This window comes from Achroia grisella, unplaced genomic scaffold, assembly GCF_030625045.1.
Source record: "Achroia grisella isolate CSIRO2021 unplaced genomic scaffold, CSIRO_AGI_Agris_v1 utg779, whole genome shotgun sequence".
NCBI lineage: Eukaryota > Metazoa > Arthropoda > Insecta > Lepidoptera > Pyralidae > Achroia > Achroia grisella.
The window spans coordinates 1,983,432-2,007,708 of NW_026713019.1; the positions used below are offsets into that span (position 1 = coordinate 1,983,432).

A 24,277-nucleotide genomic window follows, 5' to 3' on the forward strand; every position below is an offset into this window, starting at 1 on the left:
TTGTTTAATATTACCAATATTTGCGAGGGCGGTTTGTCACATCTATAAATGGTTGTTAATTGATGCTAAGGTGAACTAGTGCGTGAGGCGAACGCGCGTGGAAAACAGAGCCAACGCCTCTGCGCCCCTTAATATGTAAGGTTTAAGGGCCTGGTGACATTAACTCTCATTACATTATCAATACAATAGAATAAAAATTTAAATACATATCTAATAAAAATATACATCTTTATACATTAAAACTACATTTAAAACATGTGTGGTTTTGTTGGCGTGTTGGTAATAGAAAATTTTATGTTAAATGACGAAGTATATAATAGCAGTACTACATCAGAATAACAAATACACGAGATTCAAGAGCACATTAATGAAGTACCGAAGTCTCTAGAAGAGATTTTATCAAGGCCTGCACTATTCAAGACTTTATATAAATTTATTTCCAACACTGGGAAGAAATCATATTTTTTTTTAAGGTTTTGTATTTTATGTTGGGCTAAAAAGGACTTGTATCCAGAGCCGTAAAATATTAAATAAAAAAAAATAACAAATAAAAATTACATTAAACAATTGACAAGATCAAAAATTAGCAAGCAAATTAATGACGTTTTAAACTATGTATTTGCTTTTCAATAAATGTATTGTGTCATATGACTGTCCTGCATATAAAAAGGTTAGTAGCCTACACAGTAATGCAAAGTTTTGCTGACTTTGTTATCCAAATAATCCTTCTCTATAATTAGAAACAAATGGCGAAAGGTTCACTAATGACAATTGTCGCTTGTACACAAGTAGTTTATAGGCTTATCAGCGTGCTCCAAATTGTTCACTTACGGAGCCCATAATTACTCAATTTCCTGCATGATCCCCAGATAATCAAGGCGAGACGCTTAATAGCACTGCCGCTATAAATCCCGCTAGATAACGAATCCATTCCACTTGTTATTATCGGTAGTTTATAACACTTCGGAATTAAGATTAGAAAGCAAAGAAAATTACGAAATACGAGAACTAAATCGAGTTACGAAGTTAATCTTTATTAACTTCGTCACTCCTAAAAGGTACACACCTAAAAGGAGATGACAGTTTTCGTAAATAATATTACGCAGAAACTTTCGGATATAATATTTATTAGGAACTTGGAAGACATTTAAAGATATAGCTTAGCGATGGGTCAAAGGCCAACCCTCTAAAAATGGGTTGGACTAGACGAATCGGCGCCATCGCTAACAGCTATAAATAACTGTAACGTCTTTGGGCTTGTGCTCTAGAATAACTGTTGTAATAAAAAAACTAGAAGAATAACCATATTTGGCATAAAGCCAAAACTATTATTAAGAATTCACTATCTCAAATGTATTGAGTATATTATTTTATTAAAATTATTAACATGGATAAAATACAAATGCACAACAATAAGAAACAAAAATAATCATCCGAAAAGTAATTAATAATAATAAACCCAGGACAATTCACACAGCGCCATCTAGTCTCTAGCTAAGCAGAGCTTGTGTCATAGTACTAGACAACTGATATAAATACTTAAATACGTTTTTTGTAAATAGGCACATAGTATACGTATGAAACATACAGACAAATACAAACAATCATACTAATGAATACCAATGTACTGTGCGAAGAATCGAACCCGAGACCAACGAAAGTAAGGGTGTGTTCTAAACCACTAGATCACTAAAGCCCTAAATCATTTAATCTATCAAAACTGGATAACGTTCTTGTTACTAATGCGCAGGAAATCGGATTGAATTCTATCCAAGCAATAAAATCAATCCTAATATATTGCAATATTCCTATTTAATACAAAAACACGAAGAAAATGATAAATGCTAAAAATAGCATAATAATAAATATGCCGTATCAACCTACACTTGTTTGTTTGCACAGACGGATGTAGCCGAAACGAAAGTGGTTTATTTAAATCAGAGCATTTTTTGAGATGTATCATTTCTGCCTACTCTCTATTAGAAGTATTCGTGATGATTACGTTTTAGTTATGTTACCTTCCCTTTAATTTCTTATTACCATCATTATTTTTATCCTTTTTGAAAATTCTTTCTCCATTCTTGTTCGAATGTGCTTCAGTAAGGGTGTATTAGTAAGAGTGTATCAGTATATATTAAGTAGGTATATTTTGCATAATATCAAGTACACTAAATATTTGAATATATATATTTACGTTTCTGTAATTCTTTTTTTTTTTCACAGCTAGTCTAGTAAGTTAGGTATAAATAAAATAAATATGTAAAAACGGCATTTACAAAAGAGAGATCTATGTTATCACAAAGACGGCGCTTGATAATGGTGCAAAAACTGGTCAAGTTATAATTGACGTAAGCAGTCACAGCGCACAGAGGTGATTTAAAATAATGAATAATAAATTTTGTAAACAGTCAGCGTCAGATATTGTCTCGATTCAAAAATTTAATAATAAGTTTTAAGCTATTATATATTAAGCATATTTGTTTCCAATGTCATTTAACGTCTAGTAACTACATAAAGCATATACTTTACAAAATGTCAATTGCTATTGACACCGTTTAACAGTAACGTAAACAACAATAACTTACAACACTGCCATGTTTACCTTTATCATATAGCTATCCCAGATATAATTTAAATTTTTCATATTACGCTTATGTAGCCGTAAAGTTTGTGAGTTTGAATGTCAGGGGAATACCAAGACTTATTAATCCAATGTTGAAAATTATTTTAGTGGTGGATAGCACATTTATCGGGGAAGTCTATAGACTATATAATATCAGGATATGACTAATAGCAGCGCAGATGCAATGAAAAAAAAAATGTTACCAAAACATCGACAATGTAACGTAGACGAAGTTGCGGGGATCAGCTAATTTCCAATATTTGGACCTAATCAACATTAGTCCTATCAAATACTTTTTCAGTTTTCTTTCCTGCTTCGTCATTACACTTATGTAAGATAAATATTAGCATTTATAACATTTCCTATTATAATATGAAATATCATACCCTTCTTATTTCATAACATTACGATATGCACTTAGCACTTACATAATTTTTAGTTGATATACTCTATGGCAGATATTTTGTCTTAAAATATATTTAATATATATGCTTGTATCTTTTTATTAGTATGTATACATCATTGACCAATACTCTACTGTATTAAATGAAAGTTTGTACATATACAACAATTCGCATGACCTTTTTATAACGCAACTATTCAAACTGGATTTCCTAACGAAACCAGGATGGACACAGTCTTTTTAAATTACGTTTCTAGTAGCCCCTGTGCCGGTCTGATCTACAAAACAATTTGTCATATGCGCAACACTCGTGGGTGTCGTAACGAGCACCTCCGTATCCGTCCAGTCATCCGTTTAGCTCACACTGTATCAATTTCGTAATAAAAATCGTCTAATGTAAAACAATCTGTCGATCAAAGATTGATTGCACACGTATTCAGTTTAGTTGACACGCACGAGAAGAATCGCAAATACGAAATCGAATCTATGGTTCAAGGTTCATATACTATTGATTTACTGCGGCGACAAAAATAGTAATTATTATTTCAACTATAAATCTAATACAAAAGGATAATAAAGATTCAAGATTATGATCAATGTTTCTTCTTCTGACCTTATGTGGGGTGCGCGTGACGGAAACCTGATCGTTGATTATAATCCGATCACGTAGAGACTCCGCAGGGCACACTTGTGCTGCAGTTTTGAAACGGTCCATTGCCAACAATACCAATTGGCTTAAACGAGTAATTTCAAAGCAAAGAGCACTTCTCAAAGAGATAAGAGGCAGGAAGTTGCCATGCCGAGCTATTAATTTTGGCGGACAAACAATTTACCTTATCGTGCCTTAGATTCGAAAAAATGTACAATTATTTTCAGAGGTAACTTACTATGGACTCAATTCAATATAGAAATTATTTATATCATTACCTTAGGTATCTGAAGAAAGACCTTCAAAAAACCGTTTGGCTACTACATTTGTTATCGCATCACGTGCTTTTAATGTTCTAACAACCAATAACTACGACTGAACACTACTGAATAGTAAAACGACAAATATGACGTGTGTCACGCTACGCTCAATAGAAAATAACCAAGTAATGTATTACGTAACTGTAATTAGCGACAAGACATTGATCAATAACTACAGGAATTGCATTATTTTGCAATTTGCGAAACAATAGATAGTTACGGTGGTGGCATTTTCCCTTATGATAAAAAAAATTTAACATGCTACAGTATAATCAAAAAAATTGCTTTTTATTTCCCACCGCACACCACTTCACATTTAGTAAGCAAACATCTAAATATTATATATTCATATTCAGTTAAGTTAATAGCACCAAGACAAACAGTATGGTCGTGGAGCAACTTCGACGATATATTCCAATAGACTGGATGAAAATTAACATAATACTTTCAAGTTAGTATACCTCAACTAAGGCCAGGATATAGTTTCATGACATGTTCTAGCAGTCAGATAAGGCTAAATACGCTCTCTATGGACTAAGGACTAGGCGCCTGTCGCAGAGGTCATGGTGAACGACTGAGAATGACTTGTGTTAACCAATGTATTTTTATCGATGATTTAGAATACGTAGAATTCCATTTTAATATATTTAAAAAACTAAGAGGAAATTCACTAGAACCACGAAAATATGAAAAGGAAGCTGCTATAAGTGAAGCCATTGTTTAATATGAACAAATCAAAACAGCTATGACCCAATATGCTAAAAATTTTATGAATTTACTGATTCAAGTAGATTTGGTATTCGCAATTTGCTACTTCAACTCGTTACAGTCACCGTTTACTTTTATAAATATACTTTTCGCATACTGTTATCCTGGCTGAAAATATGCAAATAGAGTTCATAAAACAAATAGAAATAAACAAAATGAAATTTATTAACAACCCCATGAAATAGATTCTGTGCACAGAGGGCGAATAAGTGGATTTGTACCTCACTATGTATTAAATTAGACACAAAACATTGTAAGCGATGATATTAAAATCAAATTTATCAGTGATACACACAAAGAATTATCTCATTATACTCGTATTATTTAGCTAATTTTTATTTTAACTCGTATAACAATATGAAATATGTATAGCAGCCACTGCAACATATAGTATATTCCCTAAAAGAATACAGAGCTAGCCGTTACATAGGATTCAAAGATAACCGAAGAAATGTGAAAAACCCTCACGAAAGAAAGGCACATAATAAATTACAAAAAACAAAGAAAAATACTAGAAAGTGTATCTATGTGGTAATATTAAGCGGCCTTGAGGGGAAGCAAGGGCAAGTTGAGGGTGGGAAGCTACGTACGCCTTATATATATAACTACGTAACTGTAGCTACAGTCTAGGCCAAAAATATCTTCACTGTTGCGCAATTTAACTTAATCATTTTGTATCCAATTAGGTCAAATCTAATGAAGTAAATGAGTTACTCTGTGCTTAATGTTAAGTTTTAAAAATAACTTACTTATTATATAAATCAATATACGTTCCGGTATATTATTTATTATTGAAAATACATGTTTGAATTTTCAATCATTGATTGTGTTTTAAGTCGTCCGTAATTTGCATAAGGCGTATCCTTAAGTAAATTAAAGATGATTTCAAAATAGAGAAAGTTTTTATAGGTGATAGAAACTACTAAACAAACAAAAATGGTTAGGAAATATCATTAAAATGAACATACAAATTTAAATATCTACATAGGTGCATACCATTATTGTGGACATTACAATTCGCTTTTGTTTGTGTGACGCATCAATTTATCTTACAGGCTTTTACTTATCTTAATTTAATTATAATAATTATTTTAATTATCTTAAAATAATTTAAATAGATTATATTTAAATTATTTTAAGATAATTAAAAATAATCCTTTATCAAAACCCTATCATTCTTTGTCATAACGGATAATCATCAGTGCTCGGTTGCAAGTCGATCGTCAACGTTGTCACAGACCAAAGTATATCATTTTGTAATTGAAGACTTCTTTAATTGTTCTTATATGATTCTCTATAATATGTGTCGTTATTACTTTTCTAGTGTTTGTGTTTCTAAACGTGTTACTGTCTTAATTGGTAGAGCTATAGTATATAATACGATATAATCGTTTTATTAATATGACCCCCGTTTTATCAACGTGTATTGTGTTATTGTATTTTCCTTGCAAATAAATAAGAAATTTAAAAACAGTGTCTTGTACACTGTTTTTAAATGACAATGAGAAGAGAACATTATTAACGTTGTACTTATATTATTTACTTGTTTGAAGATAGTAGATATAATTAAAATGGAGACCAGATTTTAGATTTGGAATTTTATCTATTTATTCATTTATATAAAGAATTCTTATATAGTTTATAATAGACAATTATTATTCTGTTTACTACAATAATATGCATTATGTGAGATCATACTCAAATGACGGCGCACGATCTAGACCAAGACTGATTTCAATATAAATTCACTGTCATATTCGTGGGTAATCCGGTTGGCTTATTGCAAGCAGTGGTTTATTTTCTGATACGATTCTATCTTACCGTATAAACCATAATACCCATAACGATTTTTTTCGCAGAAAATTGAATTACCCTTCTGGTGAAAAATATGCCTCACACACTCCTTACAATTTCATTCATACATCAATCGTTTCTGTTACTTTATCAATGAACATATATAATAATACAAAAAAAACTGTTGACATACATGAGAACAGAGATTGAACAAAAATATTTAATATTTTATTGGTCTGTTTGTTTACTGGTAGGTACGTACCTAGCTAGTCTGTCGAGTGAGATCATCGAATTTGAATAAACGACTATACGAAAATAATATATGAGAAAAATATACTATAATTAAAAGTTATTTTGTTAAGACTCTAATTTATGCATTTCAATTATTTTTAAACATTTTAGCTAATTGAAACGAGAACACTTCGGGGTGATAAATTCTTTTTTTTTTATATCTGCGGTCTCAGAAACGTAAATGATGTTGTTTTCTTTTTTTTGTATAAGTATTTTACATACTATAAACGAGGTAGGTATATAAAATCTTCGGAACCATCCAATAATTTAAAACATTTGATATTTTTGATTAAATCCTGTATTGTACTGTGTACGAATACATATCGATAGAAATATAAAATTCTCAACATAAGTTTATTTGAATAAAGTGAATACTGGATTTAACTTAAAATATCAAATATTTCATAATAAATATAAAAGTTGTCTCATCACAAGAAGAACGAGCAAGAAACTATCTAGCTGTATCTGAAATAACTTTTGTAACTTTACATTTTTAAGTTAAAATGTATGAATACAAACAACCAACTAGCACTAATTAATTAAGAGTCAAAACAAGTATGTTTGAGTTTATCCATTACAAACAAATAAATTAAATATCGATTTTAACATTTCATGAGTTACTAGAGATATACTTAGATAATATTGTAGACTGTTACAAATTAGAATTAGGTATCTCCATTTCTAAATATAGGGTTTGACTAATTCATTGTTAAATGCTAGTTATTGTACCTGATACAACCATGTCTATGTCCAAGGTCTGAGTGAGTCTGCGTGTACTGTGTTGTGTCGCTGATAACTAATTTCAACATCACAGTCCTGCCTGTAGCAACGAGTTATATCTAAAGTACTTAGCGGTGCTGATTAGCAACACTAGTTCGAGCTTCGTCAACTCTTAGCATCATTATGTTACAAGTAACTTATCTGTTTTTATATACAAGAAAAGAAATACATTCATGACGCACTCATGATACTTTCCAGAATTATATAGTATAATTGTGTCCTTTTTTTAACGATAATTTTTTATTATGAAACATTTTACAAAAAAATTACCTTCACGGAAATAGTATTTCGTTTTTCATAATAAAAAAATATTGATATGCATGTTTGAAATACAGATAGCATAATTACATACATTATTACACTTGCTTATTACATTTTCTTAATTTTTACTTTTCCGTAGATGACTTACTTTTAGTTGGCGAATAGTAAGTAGTTTTTATCTTTGTTAATAACGCTTATGTAAATTTAAAAACTGTGTAATTTACCAGTTAGTTTACCATGTATTTTTTATTATTACTTGAAAAAAAGTAAGAAGTAAACAAAGCTGCAACTATATATTATTAAGCTAGAGCTAAGAAATAATAATATTATTTAATTGTAACGAAACTAATCTATATTATAAATACTGTAATTACTTCTTAAATATATTCTTCAGTGGGAATTAATAAAAAAAAAACTGATAAATACAGATAACCGTAACTCACCAGAGAAGCTAATTCTTGTTTCGACTGGCATCTTACTATTTTTTTGCCGATAAGTGAAAAGAAATCTTCAGTACTACGTGTCAACACGAAGTGATTAGCTTTTCGACTCCCGGGAGATCCTGCCTGCGTGTTGCAGATGCGCAAGTGTGGTACGAATAGAACGCGCGATTAACTCGCTGGTTGGATGTGCACTGCCGGCGGCCGGCGGCGGCGTCCTACGCCCGCGCCTCCGCCCTCACGCTTCGCTCCTGATACTCGACATATACGCAGCTTGCTCTATGCTGTTATTGTTTTTGAGGCGCCCGCCCGCTCGCCCGCTTGCCGCCCTACCGCGGGCGGGCTTTCCCATAATAACAATATTACAATTCACTAAGCTTTAAGAATTGGATTAATTTATTATTCAACTTGTAACTTACAATTTTATTATTAAGTAATAACAATATAAGAATGTTATTTTATTATGTAAGGTAAAGGTTTATGCAATTTGATTATAGATTAAATAATAGTTATTACAAAATTTTACTATATTATGCTACTATAACCGCTATGGTGATGACATACGGTGCTAAAGTTGATTGATTAGCGCTGAGGCATATTTATCTGACATTTATATTTAAAGCTATTAAATTTTGAATATATTATAACTTTAAAGTGATTTATAATTTGAGAGACCGTAGTTAGAATTAAGTGATAGGTAATCCAATTTATGCTTTTTCCCTCCCATGTACTCTACAACGTACTGGCGCAGAAAAATGATATAATTTTTATTGTATATATCCAAGATATAATTTCCTTTACAAAGAAATTAAATTAAGGCAAGTTAAAAAGAACCAGGTAGAATATTTTTGTCATCGCTCATATTTATGATATTTATGATGAAAAATATTCTACCTAGTGTATGTTATAAAGTTAACCAAATGGTTAACTTTATAACATACACAGTATAAATATGTACGTACCATGTTTTTTAAAATATATAGAAATACTATACGTCTAGAAATACCTAAATAGATGTGGAAAAAATTGATAGCTGTAACGGTAGTTTAAATAACATTCTGAAAAAGTGAGAAAAGCAATGAGTACGACTTTTCAGATGCCCCGTATTTGATTTTAAGCAATCGTTTTTATTTGTGAACTGCCTAGATTTATGGAAATTGAGGTGTGATATTATTTAAAGTAATAACCTACCTATGTTCATGATTTAAGAATAAAATAAAAATAATGTTTATTCAAATAACTTTAACATTTACTATACATTCGAAATGAAGATTCAGCCAAGAAATATGTGGACAAAATTTTGACTGGTATTGGTGTTAAGAATGACTTCATGTAAGTAGGTAGGTAGATCGATGTAAGTACCTACTTCATTTCTGACGGTAATGATGATAATAGTCTCTCTCTGTACATACTCGTATTTAATGACTAGCTAATGGGATTATAGCGAAGGTCATGGACTGAACTTATTTTTTATCTTGCCTTTAGGTACTACTACTATATGACATCACAATATTTGTCTTCGCAATTACCTCAGACTGGCATTCTTTGTTTATCAACTAAACTGGCTATATTTACACTCAAACAACAGAGAAGACAAAGTAGTATTTATGAGTACCACATCTTATCCGGGGCAATGATAAGGAGTGCTTCTTGTTAATTTTATGTTCACTCTTTTTATGAAGCATCATTTTGTATAATATTTACTTTGTGGACTTTCATCTCATCTATTTAACAAAACAACGACTTTAACTTATTAGTAATTAAGCAGGTAAGTTAGTATAAGTACTATTTTATCATTTTACCACTGCGATATATTTCAAAAATTTCAGGTATAAATAATTGAATATAAATAAACATGACACATTATAGGTATTGTACTGTGATCCGAATAAATCCGGTGCGTTTATGTTATTAAACTAATTGTTTATTATATGAAACGGCACAATTTCAATATATTATTGTAAAGTTAAATATAGATCCATTACAATATATGGTACCTATCAATTATCACTGTTCTAAGCCGTGCTGAAAGGTTCATCTGAATAGCTTGAATAAATTACGGGCAATTAGTATTTGAATCGATTTTCAATGTCATACATTCAAGTATTGATATTCATTATCCATAATGGTCGTCAGCAATAGCAATTGTTACCGATTATAACAATAAGCCATCTTTCGTGACAGTAACAATGTTGATGGTTAAGCTGGCCACGATTTCGAACAGGTCAAAGAAAGCCACTTCTCGAGGCCGAGCCATTTAAAATCTAGAGAATCTAGTCACCGCATCCAATAACATGACATGTCAAAGCCAGAATGTGGTTAACATTACAATGCATCCAATCTTGGTTTTTTGGTACTTCGGTAAATAAATAGCGCAGATACCTTTCACTCGACGATGTATAAGAATATAATTGACCTAACGAAAGCAAATTCACAATCGAAAGTGAGTTCGAACACGGTACAAGGAACAAATAACCATGTTTTAGAACGGTTGGTTTGGTTATGTAATGGCAGACAATAAGTGTTAACTTATTATGAACTACCTTTGGTGGCATGGTCTTGACAAAGTTCACCTTAATGTAAACATTGTTGCGAGTGTTTGCTATTTTGTTAATGTAAAGAATTTTTAACTCTTAACGAATTAAACAGTGATTTTTTCATTATAATAATTTCGTTTGTTTATACGATTTCATTATAGTTTCGTGAAGTTATACGTAATTAGAAACATATTACTTTCCGGTATTTTTTTAAAAGTACTAGGTAAAATTTATTTATTAATTCTTGATATATGTCTTCTCTTCCTGTCTTGTTTATATGTAGATTAGGCAAAACAGTTTTAATCGAACATGACCAATGTCTGCTTCAGATTATAAGCGATATATCTTATGTATACAAGTCATATAATATAATTTGATATGACTTGTATACATAGGAGCACTGACCGATATATCGGAATTCAAACAATCCTTGAGTCATGGACCGAGTTAGTAGCGGAAGGCACGTATTGGAGGGCAGGCAGTACGTGCTGTTTATTTTTCAACTGGTGCACTGCATATTTTACAATGGAGTTTTGCTTATAACTCATGTTAAACCTTGTTTTATTTATAAACATATTTGAAATTTGAGTTGCCTACATAAATAACTTTGTTGTATTCGTTTGCACAAACTAATAGGTACATTGGTTAAACAACCTACTTTCTAAAACATTGCTGTTGTTTAAATTAACATGATTAAACTGAAATTAATGTGCGGCTATTTGCTTTATTTATATTGTTGAAAGCCAATGAATGGCATTTTTCCATTGGATGTTCATTTTTATTGACAATTGGTACTTTAGTAATTGAATGTCAATTAAATATATAAGGAAAGTAGTAACTGTAGTATAATCACTGCGACGGGTAGTATATTAGGCCCTGGGCCCGGTGTTCAACAAGAGAATGGTATTAAAAGCACTAAGTAAGAAATTATAGAACTATAATTTAGCTCAATTGAATTGAAAGTACAATACTGATCGTTGCAATAAAATTTATGTATGTTGACAGCATGGACATAGGATTTGTATATAAATTCCTTAGCTCGCTTTCTCTTCAGTAAAAGCTCACCTAGCCTTTACTTTTGAAGTAACTATGCAAAATATGAATTGTATAAATACCAACACGGTATAAATAGATCCCACGGTACCGTTGTAACCTGACTTAAGTCATCATCTGTTTTAACTTCCAGAATATTATAACTTATGTTGAGTTCATAACTTTATTGGTACAAGAAAAATTTGTGGCCTTTAATTGTATAAAGGGCAAGAATTCGCGATCATTTATTGTGACAAGAATAATTTATTTGTTTATTTCTCAGTAACATGATCTTATGTGATAATTACAATTTCCTAGTAAACTAAAACGTATGAATACTAATATTAAATTAATCTAGTTCACAATATAATTAATAATTACGCTTAAATCAATATGGAACCAAGACGAAAGTAAAGCCTATCAATCGCGAAAAAATATCATCTAAATTCGATCATTTGCGAAGAAGACATCGCATAACATAAAAAGACAGAAACAGAGTCCTCATTTAGAAAATGTCATTTATATAAATCTAGCATTGAACTGTTTATATTTTACTTGTTTTAATAATCTGATGTGATTGTTCTAAGGCGGTCATGGCACTGAAATGGTAATCAAAAACAAGATATCCTATTACCGCGAGATTAGAGAGAATATTAGCTTTGACTAGCGTGACGACTGGCGATGAGGTGTGACCGACCGCCGGCTAACGAAGCCAACTACATCCTGCTACAAGTCACGTACTTATAAAAACTTCATGTCAACATCAAATGATTGATCCGATCAAACAATATAAAAAAAGTATGCCTTAATATCGATTAACGTGTTTATTTTAGAAATTTTAAGTTTTAAAATTTAAGCGAACATTCCAATAAAAGTAAATATTCGGAAATAGTTTGGCTGAGTTTTTGTTTTTATACGATCTCAAAATAATATAAAAACAAATTGAAGGTAGGTAATATGGAAAATAGAGACGATAAATTATACAAACAAAATTGTGTAAAATTAAAATACATGAACAAATGTTTACATAGACAATTGTTTGAACATTCAGAACAAATTATATATTAGATACATTTAATAATAACATATTTCTTATCTAAAAATGTTAATAAAGAACCGTACTTGTTATCAAGATAGTTTGCGAACTGCTTCAAAATGATAAGCGGAACTTTTGGTCAAATTTGACCTATTTGATTAGATTTGGCTAATCTTCGATATGGTTAGGAATCATCCATCAGGAATTACGCTGTGAATTACAATATGTAAACAAACGTATATCATCAGATTAATAATAATAATAACAATAACCCACGACAAATGACACAGCGCCATCTACTCGCGAACTAAGCAGAGCTTGTACTACGGTTACTGAAAAGGTGATAGAAAATACTTAAAACAATTTTTTCTAAATGCATTCATAATATATATACCTACATAGAAAACACCTAGGCAAATGTTTTTACTGTGCAGGAATCGAACCCGCGACTATAGTAAGCAAGATGATGCGCTAAACCGCTAAACCGTCGGGATTATCAAATACGTATGCGAGTATGTATAAAGCTTAAAATTACGTCAACACTTGTAGCCGTTTTCCACACCTGCGTTATTACGCGGATAGCAGCAGACCGGAACACTTTCCAGCAATGATTTCAACACACTCAAGTTACAGGAATATCGAATCACTCGTAAGCAAGCCCTTTCGTAGAATAAACAGGATGTGCACATTTATGCTAATTTTGTTACATCATGCATGTTCAGTGAGATTCTGATTATGGCAAGATAATTAAGATCTAGCTTTAAATATCATAAGATTATTTATGCACTACGCCAAGTGTATGTAAAAAAATAGAAAAATTTTACTTTTAAAATTTATCGGAAATAGAGATAACAAGACTACATTGCCGTTATTAAAATAAACAATAAAAAAATATAGTTTATTCTCAGATAGTTAAGTAGATATATTGAAAAATTCAGTAAGCCCTATTATTACGATACTCAAATTTGTAGCAACTGATTTGTCTTATTTAATAAAATAATATTCACATAAAAATTGCGTTTGACGACTATCTTATTTAAAATGTTTACTTAAAAACCAGTCGCTCTTGTAGAGAACTAGTCAAGTTATATTTTGATAAATACAACAATAGCTGATATCTAGGGTTTTGCACGTCAAGAGAATCTAAAGAAAAAACAAAACAAGCCAACTGGGTGCATATGTAAAACACAAACAAGTGAATAATTCCTAATACTATGGTAATGAACTTTTGACTTACAACAAAGACAATAGCAAAGACAAATATAATATCACAGTCGGAAAAAATAATTCGAAGCTGTGCTTAGAATTCAGTTAACATAATCAGTAATGCTAGTAACCATACACGCATGTATAGCATTTATCGTCACGGTCTCAGTCTCGGGAAAACCAACGCATTTTCCTGATGATCAAATAAGAAAGACAACAGCATACCTATATTAGCTGCTTGCCGTATTCTGTATATTGCTTTACTAATAATTTATGGGAAATCTTTAATCTAAGTTCTGCAAAATTTAGGAATATAAACCATGTCCTCTTATTTAGTAGATACACGTTTACACATATTGTATATTCTCCTAACTTTAACTTAAAAATGGTAACCAAAGGACATTATGAAGTGTCGATATTGTAGTGAAAGAAAGATTTTATAATTGGAAATTTGTACTTACAATTAAATTGATAACGCACCTGGACCTCACTTATGTCACGCTGTTATAAACAATTATGAATTATAATATATTAATATCCATAAAGGGTTTTATGCGATTTTCTACAAACAATTTAACAATTGTAGTTGCAAATTAAATTGTACGGTTCTCAAATTCAACTTCTCTACAAAGTTGTAGATAAGTTCTTTATGTACAATAAACTCTGTGTACATAAAGGCAATGTTGTAGATTTTAATCTATTTCAAATAAGATTTGTTAATAGTAGCATTACATATTAATTATGCATGCCTCTGGTGTAAATAAAGAATAATGAATTATCGTAATTAGCTCTAACTGCAATACTAAATATTACGATATTTTTAACATCGTACTCGAGTGTATATTTAAAGTAATAAGAATATGTACACATGAATATTTATCTATTCACCAATGTAATACGCACATCTCGTCCGTCACATAATGGCAAGACAATAATTGTTACATATAAAGGTCAACTAACACAATCATGTATAGGGTCATTTGGTCATGTATCATATTATTAATTATACAATTAGGTATACATAAACGTTCACAAATATTCATATTATTTTCATTGCATATTTTCTTCTTTCTTCAATAAACGCAATCTATTATTTTCTATACTATTCATTTTCTTAATATGTATCCGACAACCCTGGGTTTCAATAAGACTTTGAAGTAACAATAACTAAATATTATGCTAAGACTGTGGATTCTACAGCAGTCAGTGTGACAAACAAATGACATTGAATTTGTTCCACAATCCGTCCTATGAATGATATCATTAACCGCATAACTAACGCAATAACAACCGAAAGCTTTAAAAAAAACTGATTTCCCAGTAGTGTGTATATCTCTTCACCACGAGGCAATCACTTTTTTATACTTATAAATGTTATTAATAAGATACATTTCGAAGACTTCGCAGACATGTTACGGCACAGAATGTTACTGTACTCTCCTAAAATGTTGCCTTTGAAACTAGAACAGTTTGCAGTGATAATGACATTACTTTTTATATACATTTTAATAACTAATAGGAATGACTAAATGGGAAGCAAGCAAACGGATTTATAACGGATGGTGGTGGTCAAAACTATTGACATCAATGGAAATACTATATATAATATGACATACTTGCACTTTTATGAGATGCCACTGCTGACAACTAAGAGGACTAAGGAAAATGTATATAATATTAAGGAACTTAATTCATAATTATCTATATCTACTATATCCATGAAACCAAAGGAAAATCTCTCTAATTTTTATTTGAATTACATACACGTGTCATTAATTTTGGGATTCACTTTATATACTCGTAAGTTCAATATCAAAATGGGGCTAGTTTCTCATTTTTTATGATTATGCCTAAAGAGCAGCCGTTAATTTTTCTCGACAGATCTCTATAAGGACGCAATTTCATTATGAAAATTTGTGTTAATGTTACCAACTAAGTAATAATGGTCTAATTAAATTAATGAAATCATTATCGTAGTAACAAAAGAAATTACATATTGCGGGAACATTGACATTGGCCAACCAAATTACCGTGAGCGCTATGCAGTGCCAACCATTGTCATATCAATTCTCTCGAAACAGTGTCAACAAAGTGAGTACATTCGATGTTATTGTTTATACATAATTGAGTAACGAGTTCCCCAAACATTAGGCAACGATGGCAAGTGTTCACTGGCATAAGCGTAGTGAACATATGACAATGGGAATATTCCGATTGTCATATGTTCACTACGAAATCTTTAACGGGTGCTCTACATATTGCATCCATGCAATTAAATATATATGGAAATTAAATTTACAGCTAAGATATCCTTCCTTTTTACTTTAACGGAGAAGGTTATTGATTGGATTACGTTTTCAATAAAAAAGAAAAAAAAAGTAAGACATATTTAACGGAAATTCTCCACTATCTACCTATATTTATACATTTTCTAAAGATAGATGGTTAATGTCTTTTTAATATTATATTTAAAAAGAAAAAATACTATTAATAATGATTAGGTTAGGTATATAGTTATTATGACTATTCTTTATTGATCGTCGTAACTACTTATTGTTAAAGTAAACATGTTACCCGATATTTCTGCTTATACTGAAAGGATGTTTATTTATTCAAACAGTTATTTCATTTATAGAGCATTTTTTTAAGAATTCGTAGAACCATATTCAGATTTAAATGCAATCATAATAAAAATTACGTACGTACGTATACGTGACTATACGATTTTAAGAGTTCAGTTGTCATCGTTTTATATAGAATCACAATAAATATACATATTGCGGTTCAGTTTAGTAATAGAAAGTCGAAATCAAATACTTTTTAAATAAAAATATACAAGACACCATGTTATCATTTAGATATCACAAAATAAAGTCTCTCGCGTGTCAGTCTATAAGTTCGAGATAATCTCAAAAAGTACTGAACGGATTTTCATGTGGTTTTTATTTATCAACAGATATATAGTAAGTTTTATGTTAATTAAATTAAATACACGTGTTAATAGACGAGTCATATATTATTATTAAACATTGATCATTAGTATTAAATTGTTGGTAAAATAAGGCAATCATGCGTGAGTCATCCAATAATAAAGACCTCGGAAACATACCAAATAAATTGGCAATATCCGGCGAGAGCGTCGAATTAATTTATATCCGAAGTTAAGATGCATGTATGTATAAACATACAAAACGTACAGAAAAGTATCTTCTTGAAAAGTGGCAAGCTGCTTAACTTATTTTACATAAATCTTGTTTTCTACACAAAACAAACAACATAAGGAACACTATTTATCCATAAAATTATAATTTTCCTGTTTAGATATGAATAAATATAAACAAGGTTAAACACACAAAAATGTCATTTACCTAGAAAATTCTACCGAGTTACACGCTGCAGTGAAATCATGACCAAATTATGGTGAGACTGTTGTCCCGTTACCGTTCTCCGTCGACATTTGAGAAATATCACACGAATCATTCTTGATCAGAGAATAGAATGTATTTATTACCCAAGGTCGCCTGGTATTTTGCATTTCGAATGGAATGCATTCAGTTTATAGCTTAAATGCATACATGGACAATAGGGAGACTAGACTAAAATACATGGGAAATAAATAACTTGTGCAAGAAAAAATTTAATAGTCATGTAGGCGACTGTTATCATGTCGCCTACATGGTAACGTAGACTAATAACAACTATTTAGGGGATGAAATTCCTTGTCCTATAGTGGGAAGGTATAGTTTATACTAGATATCGTATTTTTCAATAAATAAATAATTATAAAATGCGTTTTTTATTAAATACACAATATGGCGCTTTACCACAACATTTATACTAGAGGTTGACTTTTAAAAGTTGTCTGCGTATTTCAGACTCATCTATTTCTAAACTGTTATTGGTAAGCTATGTTTCGGTTGTAGGGTGCAGATTAGATAGTTAAATTAGAGGATAAGAAACATGACATGTCTTCGTTGTCATGCAATGGCAATGCATATATAAGTAGTAATGCGGGCATAATATGATACCGTGATGTCCCTAGTAATGTTCGTATAAAAACGACTTTTACTACTTTGAAAAAAAAAACATAAGTATGTTTGGAATGTGTATATAAAAATACAAATATGTATTTAATAAAGTGACTGTGTCGTGCCTAGAAGTTAGAAAGTACTGAACATCCCCACAGTGCAAAGCACTGTCTATTATACTTATATTAATATGGCAGGGCCGCTCTGCCTGCGATGCAAATTTGTTTATGCATAAGGCGGCGCATTGCACTGTCGTTTGAGTGGGTCAAATCTACGACTCATACAATCCCGTCTGCTATCTCATAAATTTTCTAGTCTTAAAAACAGTTGAAATGTAACGGTGCATGTTTTTACTTATTCACGTCCACTTGTCAAATTATGCAATGTAACTGTATATTGACTTTTTTTTACGAATTACAGAAAATAAAAACTATAGCAAAAAGAAATAAAATAAACTATACTCTTAGGCGTACATGTTATACATCTGATATCTTGATAGTGTAATCTTATCAGCAAATTGCCAAATATTTAATGGAGATTAGAGTGAGCACTATAGTATTGCAACATGGGAAGCGTAGTATCGTCATAACCACTAGCACCCGTCCCGTCGTATTGTACAAAGCAATATATTATACACTAGCTATTACACGCGACATCATCTGCATTTTAAAATAAAAATATCAGCCTTCGTAATACAAACTACCTTCGAATTTCAATAAGATCTGTTCCGCCCTTCAGTCGTGAAAAGGTAATAAACAGACAGAGGCACACTTTTGAATTTATAATATCAAGTATGTATTAGTCTGGATAATACCAATATACAATCTAGATTATCATCTGGAATTCAAGTTAAAATCAATTATATATGATGGAAGAATTTTAGTTTTTCTAGAGTTTAAGATGTCGCTACATCTATTTTACCTCTCTTGTGTGTGTAATCTCTGTAACTACCGTTCCGGAGATTACCTTCTACGTACACACAAACTCAAAATACATAATTTGTATATTATTAGTAGGTATACTCGTCTATATATTTTTTATATATGTTTTCCTCTCTATAATTGCTTCTGCATACTTATATTTGTTGGCAGTGTACGTGTTACTTGTTAGTATCAATATATAATAATTATTTGTATAAATATGAACAATTATGATTATTTTTATTTTGATTCCACTGACGCTCAGACGTCATTCTCGGGCAGGTTTCGAAGACTTGACATTTTATAAAGTGTGGTATATCGATTGTCAACATGTTGTCATTGCTTAGGTCACCTTGTTCATGCTGCATTATATCTAGATATACATGTGTATATACGGTATATAAACTTCGTTTGATAGCGCAATTGCACACGTGGTGAAGACATTTTACATTCAATTACAAATACCTCAAAGAAGCTAAAGAGATAAAGAGACAGAGAGAGTAAAATCTTGACTAGATACATCTACCATCTGATTGCGCAATTTGTAACAGAAGTGTAAAAATTATTTCCATATTACATATTAGTATGGAACAGGCTGTAGCTCGTAGTTTTGTCTGTAAATATTAATTTTAATATAAAACCACCAAACCTAATAGAAATAACTTCAACCCCCATTACAAGATTTTGTTAAATTCAAATTCAAATTCAAAAATCATTTATTCATGTAGGACATTTTAGCCGCTTATGAACGTCAAATTTTTACATTATAATTTTATTTTTTTCCCTATTATATTACAGATTAGAACCCATTGTGGTTAAACTAGTGGTGTGCCCGTAATTTTTTACTCTAACATTAGAATGAGCTCTGCATCTCTGCGTGTTACTAAATACTTTAAAAGCGTTACTTCTTTCCATAGTTATTCATAACCATAAACAGTATCTGGCTATCAGCACTTAAGTGCATTAAGTTTAAACCATCGTGAATAATGCACCTTGTCAAGGGGCTGTCAGTCATGCATATTGATGGGTATAGCAGCCAAGAGGGATTTTAGAAAGCGCCGATGTGGAACTCTGAGGTGATGTACGAAGGTTTCAAAACTTTCCGAAGGCCAGCTTATTGCGAAACTGTGGGAATATCGAGACGATAATCGTGCCCGAAAGGAATTAACGTGACTCAAGCCAATTTACCACTAAGTAAAACATACATGCATTTACGATATCATTTATTCGGATAATAGAATTTAAAATACATTTAGCCTCGATAGATCTAATATTTAAAACCATGGACAAAAATACATTTTGAAAAATGGCTTCGATACTCACTCATGGCGAGATGTACACAAGTCTCTCTTATCGGATTTCGACTAAATTTATCCTATTATCTAAGAGATGTCGAGTCTTTATTCTCTACATAGGATTATCCATTTTTTGTTTCCTGATCGCTTTTTACTACATCCATACATCTACGGCTGAAAATCTAGATACATCACAGAAGAAAACGGAACGCATTTACTCCGTCATCACAGGTATATTAATTAAGTTCTCGGTTATTTAAGTTCTGCTCGCGACTTCATTCACTTAACCATGATTGTCCGAAACAAAAAATAGTAATATATCCATCTATCCATGCCCTTCTCCTTCCCAAACGTTACTTAGATATATGTAAAATTTCATAATGATTGGTCAAGTTGTTAGAGCATGAAAGCGTAACATACAGACTTCCGTAATTATAATATTAGTTAGGTTTACAATAAGTAATTACACTAACTACAAACTTTACATGTACATTAAATTGTTGAACTAAACAAGATTGTTTAGTCAAAGTCTTGTTCAACAGTCTGTAAAAAAATAGATTGCTTTGAAAACATAGTTAATGAAAATTTTAGCGTATAGAGCAGATGACCTGTAGGCGCTTCGGAGCAAGCAAGTCTTCACACTTTAGGTGAAAGTGAATTTTGAATTGTACGAACAATGGACATGTACTAAAGGCCTTAAACTAAAACATGAATAGGTTATTTCGACTCACTGTACCCGCTAGGAATCCATTAAGTGGTGACATAAAAAGTGAAGAAACTAACGATGCTCGACACATTTAAAAGTACTTGTTGAAGGAAATTGCTCTATGTTTACGACGTAATAGATGTTTAATTTATATGCAATTTACGAATTCCAGAGAACTTTTAAAGCAATATGTATTATTGTTTGACATTTTAGTTCTAGAACCAGTAAAATGTTTTACATATTATTATTTGTTAGGTACTTAACAGATACAGCCATTCCATTCCATTGTGTCGTATATTATCTACATAATAATATATTTATCACAACTCAAACAAAAAATACAACGCAAAAGAAATAATAGAATTCGAATAAAATACACCAATCCCATACTACTTCTCTGTAAGTACGTTTATAATAAAAAGTAACGGTACCGGATGGTAAGTGATGGTAGATAATACACTTGACTGTTATAACAGTAGATGAAGGTCAAATTATTAAACCCGGAGTTTTTTGTTTATCGGTACGTTATTTTTTACGTTCACTTTCAATGTAGAAGATTATACCGCATTATTATGGAAATTTTATGGAACACTGTCTATTTGTAAATATTATAGTGGTCCAAATTTTTAGAGTTCCATATTTTTAGTTATATGATTTTAATGGGCGTATCAGTCTACCTGCATATATATATATATATATATAATATATATATTATTTGTCATTTCTCGAAAACTGAAGTAACGTAATTACATGAATAATTCGCTTAGAAGTTAACTGTTATCACTTTGATAAAGTTTGACTTAAGTGAATACAATAGATTTGGTGAATACGATTTTCTAATAAAAATCATAACAGAAATTTAATGCAGATGCATTAAATTACCGTCTGGTTAATTAATTACTATTTTATATATATTACGTTACGAGAGTTAGCAAGTCTTTAAGTAAATTAAATAATATAACCTTCTGTCAAGATTCGAATGAACGTTTATTTGCAAGTTTTTCTCATCAAACTAATACAATCACGAAAAGAATATTGAATGTGTATTCTCATTTTGCATCATATTTTCAATATTCTTAATTATGTGAGTTATACCAGTTATAATAATAGTAAGTACTAATATTATAAATGCGGAACTTTGTGAGTATATCCATACTTGTTACTCTTTGACGCAAAATCTACTGAACGGATTTTGAGGAAACTTTACAGTAATATAGCTTATACATGAGAATAACACAGACGATAAATTTCATGTAAGTGAAACCACGAGCATAGCTAGCACAGCTAGTACAGAATAAAAGACAGTGTAGTTGGAAGTTCATATCAATACAATATACTCGTACATATAATAAATAAAAAGTACATATACGTACGGAACACACTGTGTTAATATATAATACTAGTGATATTAATAATATTTTTTTTATGAATGTCAAGGCTATGACTGATAACATTTTAAATCTAGAATCTATTATAAGACCCGTTTAGTCGGAGCTAATGTGTTATGATTTGTTCGACGTTATTAGTAGTAAAAAATATATCAATTAACTGATTATTTATTTGTCAAGAACAAAGTCCGAAGGCATCCGCAGGGTGCATTGCACCCCTATGTATTTTCCATAGCGACACAATGGGAATTCCTGCGATCAATGTAATAATACATTGTTAACTAACCCCCTAGAACATAAATTGTTTATTTTGAATGTTATAACATGTATGTATATTTGAATGTTACGAGAAAAACCTCTCTATATCTTTACCATTTGCCTTTAAAACTAGAAAGTATTATTCATACAGCTTCGAGAAAACTGCGGCACGTCCGAAACATAGTTAATCAAGATTCTTAATGGTATCTCAGTTAGTAGTAACTACATTCAAATGTAAAATTATAAAACTTAAACTATTGTATAAATTATATAGATCCTTACACTTATTTCATGACAAGTACAATTATTGGAGCGAACTCGAAAACCGACGCCAATCGAATATCAGGCAGTTTCAGGTGAAACTGTGGCAATCGCTAACAAAGCGGTGACCGAGGCAAAAAAAACAATAGAAAAATGTTACTATGTTAGACTCTCACTTTTCTTTAAAATACCTATATAGTAAGTAACATTTCATTCATATCTATAGATAAACTAAGAACATTGCAAAGCAAATACCTATTAAAACATAAATAGTAATAGAGTTTGACTGTTTTGTTATATATTGTATTCATATTGCAATAGATTCATATATATTGGCGGGCACAGTTTTTTTTTTGTGTATTGTATTTGATACTACGAAGTTTGATAATATTCTGCAGTCTCAATTCTAGCGTATTTAGTGTGTAAAATGGTGTCTCTCTTTTAATCTTCATTAAAACTAAACTTTATTTGATAATACTCTGTTAAAATATTGTTGTAAATAGTATTTTATTTTGAATACTAGGTAAATAATTTCTTTAACAAATATAAAACGCTTTCGTATTTTCAAAACGCACGAGAGTGTATACTGACCACCATACAATCCAATTGATGATATATTGTAATTTGGAAAAAATCCCGTCAAACAAAATACTTTAATAAGTATATCATAAAACTATGTAGCAAATATATTAGCATCTTATGTACTGGCTGCACCTAAACACGAAAAAAGCATTTCTTCAAATTAACACTCATATTGTGGAATGAACTGCCGAGGTTCTAACCTGTGATTTTTAAACAGGAATATTAGGGTTTCTAGGGATGGCAACGCACACGTGTCACCCAAGTAATTTCAATCATGCCGACGCTACAGTAACTTTTTACCAGCGTATGTCCAGTATGCTCGTTAGCCACCAACGAAAATAAAGTAAAAAGCGGGCATAATCAGAGGTATATTAATCTTACAAAATGTACTAAACAAAAAGGACTTCCGTATCATGCTACATTAATCAGTTATCAATGGATATTTAATACACGAATATAGCAAATTTTAATCAAGCAGAAGACTGGTTTCTTAATTTATTTCAAGGTCGCATTTTAGATACCTCCTCATGTTTCATGATTATCCATGATACAGGAAAAGTAGAGGTCACGCGTCTTTCGCTTGCGGCATCGATATTATAAGCAGCGATGACCTAATATTGTGCATGTCAATAATAACATGTTAACACTTTAGTCTGCAACATATTAAATATAATATCATGAACTATAAGTTGCATATGT

General features: G+C 31.0%; 1 protein-coding gene across 12 annotated transcripts in view; it reads right to left on the minus strand.

Annotated features, from left to right (window-relative positions):
- LOC131850710 (restin homolog) overlaps positions 1 to 24,277 on the minus strand; it is a 52,327-nt gene that overhangs the window by 26,245 nt on the left and 1,805 nt on the right. For 2 of the 12 annotated variants that reach the window (XM_059201042.1, XM_059201041.1), the window contains exon 1: positions 8,333 to 8,549. The exons of 7 other annotated variants lie outside the window; for them this stretch is intronic. In XM_059201042.1, coding sequence (XP_059057025.1) covers positions 8,333 to 8,363 — 31 coding nt within the window. In that variant the 5' untranslated portion in view covers positions 8,364 to 8,549. Of the gene's footprint in view, positions 1 to 7,577; positions 7,662 to 8,332; positions 8,550 to 24,277 lie in introns of those variants that run through there. 3 more of the 12 variants (XM_059201043.1, XM_059201040.1, XM_059201039.1) reach the window with 3 other exon arrangements.